Genomic DNA, 14,624 nt, shown 5'->3' with positions numbered 1-14,624 from the left:
TATTATGAGAGAGTATGTATAATAAATGCTAGCTAGCCATATGTGTCTCGTCCCTAACCTTAATGGCGTAGCATATAGCCGCTATTATGGTGTGACGTGAGCGTTGGACGTAAGCGTAGTAGCCCTATTTGAGTGTTTAATTCATATAGGGGGTATGGACACATATTTATACACCCGTCTGTCCACCTTGATGGCGTAGTGTAGCACCGCATTAAGGCGTGACGTGAGCGTTGGACGCGAGCGTAGTAGCCCTATATAGACCCATGAATTTATATAGGGAGTATGGACGAGTGTAAATACATACATATATGTTAGAGCCTGAGAGGCTCGATATTATGAGATGAAAGTTTTATCGCTTGCAGCATGCATTCGATTTTACTTTGGAAATTGATTTGGGGAAACATAAATATTTTATTCGTTAATTTATTTTTGTCCACTCACTCTAACGTTTCGTTTTCAAATGTTTTCCCCTGGGCTCTTCGTTTTAAAAATGCCCAGTTTGCAGGATTGCATAGTTGAGGTCGGACGTATATGGAGAAGAGGCATAGTCAATAGTGTAGTTTCCGCTCATTTTTTTATATTTCTAGTCCATTTCCTTTCAAATAGAGTTGCTCTGAACTGTGGCTGTTGGCTATGAGATTTTTCTTGTTTAAGTTAGAAATTAAATTGGGAGATGTTGTGATTTGGGGAGCACGGAGGCTCCAGGAGTTTAAGGTTGGATTTAAATTTCAGAAGTGTTTGCAGGTATTATTAGGAAGGGTTGTCCATTTTTCAAGGGAGGTTATGCCGATTTTTCGGTAAATTTTTCTTGGAGGTGGTCCCCGCACGACTTACTCTGGGTTTCAGGTGAAATTCGGGGTGGGTTGTGTCAAATTGGCTCTTTGTAGTACTTGACCATCACACACCCTGATATTGCCTTTGTTGTTAACTTCATCTCATAGTTCATGAGTCAGCCACGGCTCCCTCATTTAGTTGCTGCCAAACGGATCCTTTGCTACGTCAAAGGCACTCTTGGTCATGGCTTATTTTTTGGTCCTCAACGCCGACCAACTCATCTTTCTACCTATGCTGATGCCGATTGGGCAGGATGTCCTGACTCTTGTCGCAAAACTTCTGGCTACCTAGTCTATCTTGGCACCTACTTGGTCTAGTGTTCTAAAAAGCAACCTACCAATGGCCCGTTTCAGCGCCAAGTCTGAGTACCGCTCCCTCTCTCATGCCAGTGCTGAGACAACTTAGTTAACATTCTCACTCAATGAACTTGGTGCACACATTGAATTTCCCATCTTGTTGCATTGTGACAATCTTAATGTTACATACATGGCCTCCAATCTTGTCTCCCATGCTCGCACGAAACACATTGAGCTTGATTACCACTTTGTTCACGAGAAAATAGCCCTTGGTAGCCATCGTGTTTGCTTTGTTCCATCAATTGATCAGCCGGCAAATATTCTCACTAAACCCCTCCATAAGCACCGTCATGTGCTTCTAATGGGGTGGTGTTAGAGAGTTTAATGCATTGCCATTGATATGTTGTATCTTGGTTGTAAATACCTATTGCTGATTTGCTGCAATTACATTTAACTAATACTTGTAAGAGAAGCATAGATGCTACTATATATCTTGTAAAGTTGTTTTAAGAAGGTTAAGGCAAATTCTATTCAACACATACTATGAAATACAGTATTTATTCTGCGACAACTAGTCTTGGTGTGTATTGTGTAATGCAACTAAGGATGCATAGAAACCATCCTTGATGCTTATCAAAGTCTCATGCTTTCCTTTCTCTACTACAGCTCCGTCTTTCACAACTGCAATAACGTTTGCATTTCTGATTGTAGATAATCTATGTGCCACCACAACTGTTGTCCGGTTTAGCATGACAAGGTCCAATGCATCTTGTACCACTCTCTCAGATTCAGCATCTAGTGCGCTAGTAGCCTCATCTAGTAGTACGATCCTGGGGCTTTTAATTATAGCACGCGCAATCGCTACACGTTGCTTCTGTCCACCTGACAATTGGACTCCTCGTTCCCCCACGATGGTGTCATAACCCTGCATATACATTGTAGAAAAAACAATGCAGCTTGTTATTTGCAACAGATTTGTAACATAATATACTTGGAAAAAATGTTCATGGACTAATTGATTGGCTTGCCTCTTGTAAACCACTAATGAATGTGTGAGCATTGGCGGATTCAGATGCAGCCAATATTTCAGCTTCTGTTGCATTTCCTTCCTTTCCATATGCAATGTTGGCACGGATTGTATCGTTAAACAAAACTGGTTCTTGGATCACAAGTCCCATTTGCTGCCTCAGCCACTTCAAATGGAACTTCCGAATTTCAACACCATCGAGTGTAATGTGACCCGAGTTAGGATCATAGAATCTTTGCAATAGTGAGATCACAGTGGATTTCCCACTCCCACTTTCTCCAACCAAGGCAACTGTCTGAATTTAGATTTAACTCATGATGTAAAATAATATGCCAATATGATTTTCAATATTTGTCTCTTAATGGAATGACGAGTAGTACTATGATGAAAATGTACCTTGCCAGAATGAATGACCAGGTTGAGGTCTTGAAAAACCTGAACGTCTGGCCTGGACGGATAGTTGAAGCATACATTACGAAGCTCAATATCTCCCTTTACATTGTCCATTGTCATCCCAGACTCATCACTCGGATCAATCTTTGACTTCTGATCTAATATGGCAAAGATAGAAGCAGTAGCAGCGTTTGCTTTAGATGAATCAGGAGCTAAGGAGCTCGATTGGGAAATCGTCATAGCGGCCATAGTTAGAGAAAAGAAAACCTGCAAAGCATGTGATCAATGAGTGAGTCTCCAAACTTATTGAGTGTTAGATATAGGAAGAGTACCATACTACCATTACCCGAAAAACATCTAAGAATGTTGTTTTGCCATGCACCACAAGTTGAGCTCCAGCATAAAAACTTGTTGCGTAGACAGAAAACATCAAGAAGAACGATAAACCAAATCCTATGCCACTGATAATTCCTTGCCTAATCCCAGTTCTCATAGGGCCTTCACATTTTGTGTTGTATAGTTGCATCACCTTCTCTTCGGCACAGAATGAAGCAACTGTTCTTATACTCCCAACTGCATCAGTAGCAATCTGGCTTGCTTCCTCATACATCATCTGCATTCATGTATTCGTGTTAGTAATACAGCAGTACCATGTATAAATATGAGACTCAAAGGGCCTTAGTTTTATGTCCTACCTTTGAATCTGCGCTGAACCCTTTTATGAATTTTAGTTCCATATATCCTGTGACACCAATAAGAGGAAACAATACCAGGACAATAAATGCCATCTGCCAACATGCAACAAAAGCAATCACTAAACCGGCGACTGCTGTTGCAATATTTCCAATCACCTGAGCGAGTGCATCACCAACTAGGCAGCGCACAGTGGCTGCATTTGCCGAGAGCTTTGCACCAATTTCCCCACTTCGAGGCTCATCAAACCATCCAACCTCCATGTGAACCACCTTTGTGAAACACATCAATCTAATACGTTCGACTAGTTTGCATCCAGCCACTGAAAAGAAGTATGATCTTACTGGAATCACCAGTAAGGAAGCCAGACCAAGGGTCACATACATTAGTGCCCAAAACTTAGAATCCTTTTTGAGTTGATCAGGTGGTTCATACAACGTTTTGATGGCACTGGAAATTATTAAACCAACAATTGGAAATATCACACCATTGGCTATTGCAGCTGTAGCTCCAATTACTAGCACTGGAATCTCGGGCTTGTTAAGGTAGGCAAGGCGGCGGATAGGAGCCTTTTGTGATTGTTGCATAGTTGTTGTACCTGGTTCTTCTGTAAAAGTATCTACTATCTCATGTCCTGTGGGAAAACCGAATGGTAGTTTGAATGAATGGTGGCTGCTACTTCCTGCTCCAGAGGAATCATGGCTTAAGGATCGTTGAAATGACTTCTTTTTACTTATCTTCCTAAGAGATTCTGAACTAATTTCTGACTTCCTTGAATAGTCTGCAGCCTGTTCTGTGGCTTCACTTAGCTCTTGCAAGTGTATAAGCTGAGAGTAGGCTCCATTAGGATCCCTAACTAGTTCTGAGTGTGGACCTAATTAGTGGAAAATTTAACATCAAGGTGAAAAGTTATTAATTACAGCCAGGAATAGTAATATACTTTAAAAACTTCACCACAGAATATCCTAATGGTACTGTGGTGATGTAAGCTGAGAGTAACTAGTTTTGAGAAATGGCAATTGAAAATGAAAAATATTTTCATGATGCATAAAAACTCAGTACCTTTCTCAACCACCTTTCCTTTATGAAGAACAGCAATGATATCAGCATTCCTCACTGTGCTCAAACGATGAGCAACAATGAGAGTAGTTCGATTGACCATTATCCTGTTCAATGTCTCTTGTACAATTTTCTCGGTTTCTGCATCCAGTGCACTTGTAGCTTCATCTAGAAGTAATATTCGCGGGTCTTTGAGAACTGCTCTAGCTATAGCAATCCTCTGCTTCTGTCCACCAGACAGCTGAATCCCATGTTCCCCAACCATGGTGTCCAGTCCCTGAATTCAAAGTTCGAAGTTCAGAATTCAAACCAAATCAATAGTCTAAGATCATGACATGGATTACAATCTTGAACTCCTAATCATATAGTCAAAACAAGACTGAATTAGGAAATGTTCTAAAATTAATAATAGAAGGCACTAAGTAGGTCTCTCTTTAAGTACCAATTGCAACCAACTGCAAAGTAACACTGGGTTGCAAAGTTAGCATCTTATATGTACTGAAAAGGAGTAGGAAAACTAAATCCAGAAAATGAGCATATCTGAGGCTATAATGAATAAAACAAGTAAATAATCAAAAGAAATGAAACCAGGAGTCAAAAATTTAGAACCTGAGGCAATTTGTCAATAAACTTAGCAGCATTTGCAAGAACTACTGCTGCTCTAATCTCTTCAGAAGTTGCACCATACTTTCCATATGAAATATTGTCCCTGATGCTCGATGCAAACAACACCGGTTCCTGGCTGACAAGACCAATTTTTCCTCTGATCCATTTAAGCTGAAAGTCTCTGAGGTTGATACCATCTATTAGAACTTCACCAGCCTGTGGATCATAGAATCTCTCAATCAGGCAGATCACTGTAGACTTTCCGCTTCCACTTTGCCCCACCAAAGCGGTGGTTGTGCCGCTAGGGATACTCACTGTCAATCCATGGAATATTTGTTCATTCGGTCTGGTTGGATAACTGAAGTAAATGTCTCTCAGCTCTATATCACCATGAATGTCATCCAATACCATTCCTTTTGTATCACAAGAATCTATCTCTGGTTTCCTCTTGATAGTCTCAAACATTTTAAAGGCTGCAGCTTGACCAGCAGCAAATGCACTCACACAGGGAGATGCCTGGCCTAGAGACCTGAGACGATCATACAACATCCGTAAAAAAAAATTCATTATACAAGCACTTGGAACAAAAATACAAAATCAGCTTAAGATTTAATGAAAAACCAAAATGAAAGCTTACATGGAACCAGCCATCACAGCTACAATCACATTGACCACAGCACCCCCTTTATATCCTCTTTCCAATACCATTTTTGCACCAAACCATGTAGCCAGACCATAACTGGATAACATAACCAACATAAACATGCCAAAACCTAATCCGGCTGCCAAGCCTTCATGAACACCAGACTTGTAAGCATCTACAAGATATCTCTTATAGTTGGTTATAGCTTGTGTCTCTCCGGTAAATGAAGCAACCTGAGCAGGACAAAGTTAAGAGGTGTTATATGCTTCCACTATTTCACATACATGTATCAAACTTGTGACTTCAGCTTGACATACAGTTCTGATTGAGCTGATTGTTTGTTCAACTACAGTTGCAGCTTTCGCATAGGCATTTTGTCCTCTGGAAGCCATTTTGACTATGATAATGGACATTACTGCTCCGGCTGCCACAAGAAGTGGAATAGTGGACATCAAGACGAGTGTTAGAAGCCACCCTCTGATGAATGCTATCACAATGCCTCCAATGAATGTCGATATGAGTTGTATAAACTTTCCAACCTGCATAAGCTAACCTTTTAAAATCCAGCATTATGTGAACCAAGATGACAAATACTCCAATTTTTCTGCAGCAGTTTAGTACCTTTTCGCCCATTGCATCTTGTATCAAGACAGTATCACCAGACATCCTCCCAACAACCTCTCCGGTGTTTGTTTCCATATCAAAGAAAGCTACTTCTTGCCTTAATATGGTTTTCAGGTACAAACTCCTTATTCGTGCCGCCTGTCGCTCCCCTGTGGCCATCCAGCAAGCTACCTCTGACAGACAAACGTGCAAATTTAGGTTTAATGTGTGCTTACATGGTCTTTACTCTTTAGTAATCTTAAGTAGTTAAGTACGTGATATACTTACGAAGGAATGCTGCAACACCAGCCCCCAAAGCCAAGTAGACATATCTTAGAGAGACCTAATAACATAGCAGAAAATAATGAATAAATTTTCAAAGTAACAATTTAAGATTCCTGAATAAATATACAAGTTAGGAGGTACCTTGGAAACAGCATGAACTATGTCTTTGCTATTGTCGCTATATCCAAAAGAATCAGTCAATTGGCCAAAGAGTATAGTCATAATGGGCATACACAACCCATTTCCAATGGCACCAACTGTTCCTATGGTCATCAACAAGATATCAGTTGAATCTGCAAATGAAAACAGCTTGTGAAATGGAACAATCTCATTTCCTTTGGTCTTCTCCTTCGAGTCTTCCTGTATTTCAGTGATGCTGCAGCTTCTGCTTGCTTTTTGTGCTTTGCTTTCTGATGGTGGTGCTTCATTTTCATCCATACTTGTATTGCCACCAAAGCCATTTTCCTCTGCCATATTACAAACTCCAAGATATCAACAAATGTTGAGAATCTTCAACTAGTTACAATGTACAGAAAATTAAGTTGTACTCGTACATGCTCTCAATTTATAAGCAAATTAAGCTGGAGATGTTGAAACAGTAGACAGTGGTAAACTGCTAGCCTTATAAAATCACAAACAATTAAACTGCGAGTATTGGAGGCAATCTAATTTCTAAGTCCATGAGCAGAACCCAGAGAAAATGATCATTTAAAATTAACCTAATAGGATTCTGTATTTGAATTCAATTAGAGTACGTAGTCACTAAGCAACCGAAGGAAAATGACAAGAAAATTCAATCAGTTCAGTATATACATATATATGAAGTAACATCCACATGTTGAGCATACTTCAAACTTTCAAAGACATTGATCATGTATATATATATATGTATAGGCAAAACAGAGGCAGAGCCGGGTGTTTCAAATTCAAAATTAGGTGTCCTCGATTTAATTACAAGCAGGTCAACTGATCAACAGTAGATTAATAAAAACAAAAAGAAGTGTCACTCTAGGGCCATCAGAATAAGTAGAAACAGTGTTCTCCATCGTCAAAACTGACTTAGGATTAGAGGTACCGTAGTCTGCGAATATATAAGGGAACATCGTTTTGTTTTATCCGTGGACTAATTAGTTTTTGAAAACGATATTCGGAATTCTTCAACATAAATTGTAATATATTAATGTTACACTCACGTACACCAGAATATATTAAGGTACTGATATATACACCAGAATACTAATCCTATTAAGAAACATGATAATAAGGGCCAAGCTCCATCAAGATCCAATCGCTGGGCAACTGTATCTAAATACAGTATTGTGTCTTCTTCTTCGAAATTTTGTCGTATATACGTACGTATAGGACATTGCGCTGCATACGCGTCTTGCACAATATCGTCAAGTTTATATAAAAATGTTCGATTCTGGTGATTATATAATGAGGATGGGAGGTTGCATATGGTGCTTGTTGCAGCACAAGTTCAGAACCACCCTTTATGCACAGTACCGGACGTGAAACTGTTCTGAAACTCTCAGTTTTGCATTGAAGCATGACAAACCAAAGTACATAATGCAGCTGCTATATATATATTAGACCGCCGGGATCGGATGTTATAATCAGAGGAGAACCAACTCAATCTCTCTTGAGATTAGGAAGGATAATTAGATTACAGCAGGTTTAATTTGGAACTACAAAGACTAACTGAAATTAGTCCCGGCCACCAATAGCTTCATACCAAAATAATATCAAAGAAAAATAAATGTAAAACAAGAAATCGAGAACCAGCCATTTCTTTTTTCTCTCTCTTTCTCGATTCATTGATTGAAACATCGACCATGCATGTCAAAAGAAGATGGAGGCCGGGATCGATCAATGCACAAATTCTAAAACTGCATAGTAGCCGATCAACACTGGAAGGGACACCAACATTCCAAATATCACTCTGCATATATGCCATCATAACCCAAAGTAGTGAGTACTAAAATTTAGCTGGAAGCATAAAACGAAACTTAAGTAGCTAGGTTGCAGTTTATTTGAAGAGAATCGAGATCACGTACGCAGTACTCAAGACGTCTGCATGAAGTCCATATTCTTTGGCAAATATGAAGGAGGTAATCGATTGGGGCAATGCTGCCTGCAAAATTCATTAATTAATTAGCAACAACCTATATAAAAGTGATGTACGTAAACAAAACATGTATACTAATTTATCTAAGCACCAATGTGCATTTCATCAGATATAACATTAGTGACTAGGCACGAAGTTATAGTGGGATTGAATTAATTTTGTTGTTGTTTGGCCAACAAGAAAGTTATCACCATTTTTAAAAACTGTGTGCTGCATGTTGAGAGCTAGTCGGATCCTACGTATCCAATTAATAATTTCCCAAACTTTAAAACCACAATGGCTCAAGCTTGTATATTTTTTTTCTCTAGACTCTAATATGTTCTCGAAATATTCCATACAAAATGTTTCTCATGGATTTTCTGCTTCTCTTCATGCTCAACAGTGATCGAGTACCAGGCTAGGCATGCAATAGCACTCTTCATGAAAGCCACACACACACACATATATAAATATATATATATATATATATATATATATATATTATTGGTACTATAGACCATCTGTATATACAGCTTAGCTTAGCCACCTAATTTGCTTGGCAGCTCATGGAATGGAATCACCACCACATTTTTAGGTCATGGAACGGAATGGAATGACATATATTCCATGAAAAGTGATGAGATGTATGTTGTTATAATTTTAGATATGATAGATTGAAAGACAAACGAACTCATCATATATATGATCGATTTGGTTAGAATTACCTGAATGATGGCGACACGTAAAACATCACCATGCAAGCCAACAGCGATACATCCGATAGCCATGGCTGCCGGTCCGGCAATGAACCTCAAAACCATCCCTATTATCGTTAGGCTTGTTCCACAAGCTACGAATTTCTCTTGCAGTGCCATGAAGATACCTACACCCACAATCATGTAAACAAATTTATAAGAACATTTTATGTTTTAATTTGTTAATTAATTAGCGAGAAGCTCACCAGGCACTAGTTCGTGAATGATCTAGAAATAATAATATATTGACTTCAAAGTGCAAAGTGAGTCGATAGTTAGAGACCAAAAATAAAATGTTATCGGGGGTGATCGAGTTTAGTAGTTGTAGTACTCACCCATGCTAAACATGGCAGTTCCGGTACCAGCCTTGGACATGATCAAAACAGATCCCTCCATAATGCTTGGCAACTCAATATGCCACCTGCAATTATTCACAAGTCAGTTTGTAATATATTATCTGTTAAACGACAACAAAAATATCAGTATCCTAGTAAATTAGTAATAATCTATTATCTAGCTATGTTCAGTCCGTGCATGTATATTTTTACCTGTTTGCTATAAAAGCCCAAGCAATTCCAATGAAAACGGCATAAGAGTTGGGATTCATCCCAAGTTTGAGCCACACACCCTTCAGCAAACTCCAGTAATAATAAGAAGGTGAATTGGCCACAGTGCTCTGGTTCAGGCCCTCTACATCTTTCACGCCTTGAAGTTCAACTGATTGAACCCTTGTATCATTACTCGAGATGTCTAGCCCCGTCCGTCGGAATTCCAAGACGAACAGAAGCACGGTGAGCCATATGATAGCTTGCACCACCGAAGATTGAACTACAAGATCAACAGCCATCGGGCCGTACATGGCTTTCATCAGGGGAACTCCAACGACAAGTGAATTAGTTAAAGTGCAGAGAGAGAAGCTTGTTATTGACCAACTATAGCTTCCCTTGCTACTACACTTTGCCCAAAACGCTAGCACAACCACGATGATGAGCTTGGAAATGGCATCCGCCGCGATGAAGCGGTAGTTCCACTCGAAAGGATCGACGTGAGCGGTGAACTCGAAGGTGAAGAGTGGGAGGGTGAAGAAGCAGACGAAGCGGTTGATAGCGCCGCACTGCTCAGGAGTGAAGATTCCCCACCACCTGACGGAGCCAAACCCTAAAATGAGTGCAAAGTAGAGTGGTACCATGGCTACCACCACCTTGTAAACATCTTCCCATCCTATCATGATTTACTATCTAAACAGCTTCAAAGCACTACCAATGTATTGCTACTAGCTAGTTCTGCAAAAGGATTAGAAGCACTATAGCTATTTGACTATGTTCATGATCGGAGTTGGGTATTTATATATGCGTACGTGCTGTGAATGCAGGGACAAAGCGAACTTTGTTCTTTTCTCTGGTTTATTCTGTTTTTCTTTCTTTTAGGAGGGATCGATGTTATTGGAAAAATGATGTAATGGTTTAGGGTAAAAACTAACGTATTAGATTTAGGGTTAATCCTCGAGCAGTCTCTACTAAGTGGCCTCTTGCACACAAACTCTAAATTTGATTAGCTGAACCATAATCAAGCGTGCAAAATTTACCTTGCAGGTCCCTGAATCTCAAAATTTTGGATGTTAATTTGAGGATTAATTTTAGTTTACACCACTGAGGTTTAAGGTTAACATCATTTCACTCCCCATACTTTTTATTTTGAAAAATTACCCTCTAAAGTTTTCAATTTTCATAAATCATGCCCAATTAATGAAATTTTGTCTAATTCGGACATTAGTTTTGATTTTATAACTCACTAAAAGGACTACAATAGTCTTATAACAACTTAATTTGTTTTTTAGAACTTTTTTTTCATAAGATTTCATGTCATTTGACTCCAAATTGGACGAAATTTTAGTAATTGTATCTGATTTATGAAAATTTGAGACTTTAGGGGGTAAATTTTCAAAATTAAAAGTATGGGGAATGAAACGATATTAATCCCAAACCTCATGAGGGTAAACTGAAATTAATCCTTAATTTAACGTCCTTTAGAACCTTTTGTTGAAACACTTAGTAAATTGATAACTTTTGTTGAAACACTTGGTAAATTGCTCTTTATCAAATATATATTATTGATGACGAAATAGTTCTATCAAAAGTTCTCTAGACTATGTGATTAGTGCTCCACTGATTATGTGGTTTGCAGAATGAGATAGAGAGCTGAGGTAATTGAGGGGGTGTATATCAGTATATGGTATTCGATATATGCCGTGGATTCTTGACATGCATTTAGTTTTGCACCTGTGAGTGCCTCAGATTGTGAAGTTGCTTTCACATAATGATCGAGCTTGTGATATAAATGGTCAGCATATATTGATCTTTTTATTTATAGAATATAAGGAACGATCGAAGTACAGCATTTGTTCCACCCACCTGTGCAAATTGGTTTATTATTTTTTGTTATTGCCAAATTGGTCACTTATACATAGCTTTTTGTCGTCTTGTAGAATTCAGAAGCGGATTTATTCAGACATAAAATTGTTTTCAGGTGATGCTGCAATAATATGACAATTTGCATGCATAATTGAAAGCTCAAAACATAGATACCAATTATGTGGTAATATTGGCAAGCACATATCAATTACAATTTCACCATCCACAACACATATACGCTCTCCATTGATGAGCATATGGAATATGTTCCACCTTTTTTTTCCCAGGTAATCAGGCCTAGCTTAAATTCAAGTCTTTGTTTAATGAACTTAAGTTGAATCGATCACTTACCCACAAATCTGTATGTGCTCTCGATGGATTGATGGGATGTGAGACATGCTTATTGTGGCACGCATTGAGTTCTCATGGTGGAGATAGTTATTGGTGTTTCCTCCTTTGGCGATTAATTGGATGGTTTAGGTTTTGCTCTTTTCTCTAATCCTAATTGTAAACGTAGTGTAAAGGTTCCATTTGAATGATCCAATTATATATATGTACTTGTGGCACCAATGCCACTAAACTAAGTTGAGCAACAACAAGCTAAGATAGACTTGGTGTGTTGTGTGAACCAGATGTGATCCATATATCATGTATAGCCAAGGAATAAGGGTTTCTGTTTATACTTACGATATTCATTCACTTTCGTGGTCATGATATAGCTCGACAATTTTGGTCCATCAATATATGTTAATTAAATCACAAGGGTTTTTGTCTTCTGTGATCGATCAATTTGCTTTTCATTCGAGGAATTGTTCTTTAATTAGTTCTTTTCTCCATTGGCTTCTATCCTTTTTCATCTATTTGATATATAAGATCGATCTTGATGAATGAAATCGATTACAACCCCACAGGTTCATAAAAGAAGTGTACAAATTGTCGTGTCAATTGCAAGGACTTCCACAATAGATATAAACATGTAATTGTATATCTAATTAGATACTCATTTATCAAATCAATAACATGTAACAATGCTTATGTGGTGATTTGCTTAGTCATCCATGATCCATCATACAAAAAAGTTTGGTTTACTTTTCATTTCTCCTGGCCTTGGTTTCATTGTTGTGGTTGTTTGTTTGATAAAGTACGTCGTAAACAAGCTACTTAAGTTGGAATGTTGGAACAAGGTTACTCTATGAAGTCGTAAAGATCGAAAAGGACCTGGTATAAAGCTAGTTAATTAGATGGTTAAAATAGGAAAAGAGGAAAGGTTCAGTCCAAAAGAACGCCTCAGTTTTTCATCGCCATGCAAGTTTATATGACTAAACATGTCTGCATGCTTAATTACCAATTAATAAATCAAAGCGAAACTTAGTTTGATAGAATAAGTGCTAATTCACTGTTATTTCTAATACCGTCTGTCTTTACCTTTATGTACTTGTCAATATATAATTTTACGCACATATATACAAGTACTAGTCGAGTGATATAAGTGATCTTTTGAAAGAAAATGATGCATCTGTATATAAATATAATTAACACCATTGAAGGATGAAGATCGATCGAGGCCTGGTCTTGGACTCTTGGTTGAAGCTAGCAGTGCCCGATAATTATTTTTCCTTGTTGGTGACTGGGTGTGTACGTGGTTGACAACTTGACATTTCGATTTATAACTGTTGATCGATTGAGTAATTAAAGTTAAGTTGAGTTGAGTTGGTGATGAAATATTCCCTTCTGGCTGAAACCCTAAACCAAGAGCCGTCTGCCCAGATCGAAGACAGAAGTGGTAGTTAACCTTTTCCAGGTAAGACATACTTATCATCCATTCGAATAGATATATAAACTTTGATTAGTTTTCTGATATATATTCGTATTAATGTTTTGATTGGGACTCCATGCCACTCCAATATCATTGATAGCTAGCAAAGCCAGCTGATGCGTCGTAGCCAAAATGTATCCACGCACGTACCAATAAGCATTTCTGTTTGTTTAATGAGATGGATGAATTGGTTCGCACTATATATAGTCTCCGCAACACAAAGATTGTTGGTTATTGCGTATTTTATGTACATGTATATTAATTTCCCTCCATATATATTATGATCTAATAGCGAGCGATCGAGGACAAGAAGAATGAAGTGCATATATGCAATATGGCAAATGAACCACCACCATATTGCTTGCGTGTTATCGTCGATCGATAGTAGTCCAAAGAACATATTCCAGTAATGTTTGTGGTTCTCAACACCACAATTGTCACTCCTCCTGGTGACTGAGATGGGAAACACCTTTGATCGACAGCACCTACCTATATCATAACAATATTACTACGTACTATTCTAGGTACTATTCTATTCCAAATTCCAATCCATACATACATACATGCATATAATGGTACAAATATTTTGTGTACGTAAAAGACATGCAAAAAATTCGACCCCTGAATCGTTCATGCCAAATTGGCAAGCATATATCTCGAAGCAAAAGGTGAATATATAGCTAGCGAGGCCAGCCAGCATTGTATTGAAAGGTGGCCTGGAGATAGAATATAAACATGGTTTGATTTGACAAAGTACGTAAAATAAGAATAGATGGTTGTTGCTAATGCTAGTAGATTGCGAGGTTGGTGGATGCATCAGCAATTCGAAGAATCACCTGATGATGAAGGAAGTGATTGACCTCCATTGCATATATATATATATATATCGAATTAGGCATCTCATGAATCATGATCGTTTATTTCAGTATTATTCGATCGAACCATGAGAGAATTCTTGACCTGTCGATCACAAGCATTACAATTCACCAAGCATATATCATCTATCTGAAATTCTGAAGGATATGTAATTATGCTGCAAAGCATAAACTGGCATGCAAGCTCAGAAAATACACATGCTTAATTTATGTCCATGCAT

General features: G+C 38.2%; 3 protein-coding genes across 3 annotated transcripts in view; all 3 read right to left on the bottom strand.

Moving 5' to 3' along the window:
* Window positions 1-1,410, bottom strand: part of LOC101306449 — a 9,796-nt gene extending 8,386 nt beyond the window's left edge. The window contains exon 1 of the mRNA XM_004304763.1: window positions 1,321-1,410. Coding sequence (XP_004304811.1) covers window positions 1,321-1,410 — 90 coding nt within the window. The remainder of the gene's footprint in view (window positions 1-1,320) is intronic.
* Window positions 1,411-1,701: 291 nt separating this feature from the next.
* LOC101306156 (ABC transporter B family member 4-like) lies at window positions 1,702-6,913 on the bottom strand. Its single transcript, XM_004304762.1, has 12 exons — window positions 6,581-6,913; window positions 6,443-6,497; window positions 6,173-6,348; window positions 5,869-6,090; window positions 5,546-5,784; window positions 4,912-5,437; window positions 4,306-4,579; window positions 3,246-4,117; window positions 2,897-3,163; window positions 2,554-2,817; window positions 2,159-2,452; window positions 1,702-2,055 (listed from the first exon to the last, which is right to left on the bottom strand). The coding sequence occupies exons 1-12, from the start codon at window positions 6,911-6,913 to the stop codon at window positions 1,702-1,704; spliced, it is 3,876 nt and encodes a 1,291-aa protein (XP_004304810.1).
* A 1,098-nt stretch (window positions 6,914-8,011) lies between these two features.
* Window positions 8,012-10,545, bottom strand: LOC101310908 (putative auxin efflux carrier component 8-like). Its single transcript, XM_004302105.1, has 5 exons — window positions 9,850-10,545; window positions 9,637-9,722; window positions 9,272-9,429; window positions 8,497-8,573; window positions 8,012-8,381 (listed from the first exon to the last, which is right to left on the bottom strand). Exons 1-5 carry the CDS (start codon window positions 10,527-10,529, stop codon window positions 8,309-8,311), a joined length of 1,074 nt encoding a protein of 357 aa, XP_004302153.1. The 5' UTR covers window positions 10,530-10,545; the 3' UTR covers window positions 8,012-8,308.
* Window positions 10,546-14,624: the final 4,079 nt, after the last annotated feature.

The sequence above is a fragment of the Fragaria vesca genome, linkage group LG6 (assembly GCF_000184155.1).
Source record: "Fragaria vesca subsp. vesca linkage group LG6, FraVesHawaii_1.0, whole genome shotgun sequence".
Lineage (NCBI taxonomy): Eukaryota > Viridiplantae > Streptophyta > Magnoliopsida > Rosales > Rosaceae > Fragaria > Fragaria vesca.
This window is presented reverse-complemented; position numbering and strand designations above follow the sequence as displayed.

Excerpts from the sequence above, each read along its gene's own strand:
- LOC101310908 (XM_004302105.1), bottom strand. The coding sequence starts at position 10,529 with ATGATAGGATGGGAAGATGTTTACAAGGTGGTGGTAGCCATGGTACCA. Across the intron at positions 9,723-9,849 it reads TGGGCTTTTATAGCAAACAG|GTGGCATATTGAGTTGCCAA; the intron begins GTAAAAATATAC and ends GAATAATTGCAG. Across the intron at positions 8,574-9,271 it reads TACGTGTCGCCATCATTCAG|GCAGCATTGCCCCAATCGAT; the intron begins GTAATTCTAACC and ends TGAATTTTGCAG.
- LOC101306156 (XM_004304762.1), bottom strand. The coding sequence starts at position 6,913 with ATGGCAGAGGAAAATGGCTTTGGTGGCAATACAAGTATGGATGAAAAT. Across the intron at positions 5,438-5,545 it reads GCTGTGATGGCTGGTTCCAT|GTCTCTAGGCCAGGCATCTC; the intron begins GTAAGCTTTCAT and ends TGATCGTCTCAG. Across the intron at positions 2,453-2,553 it reads TGGTCATTCATTCTGGCAAG|ACAGTTGCCTTGGTTGGAGA; the intron begins GTACATTTTCAT and ends ATCTAAATTCAG.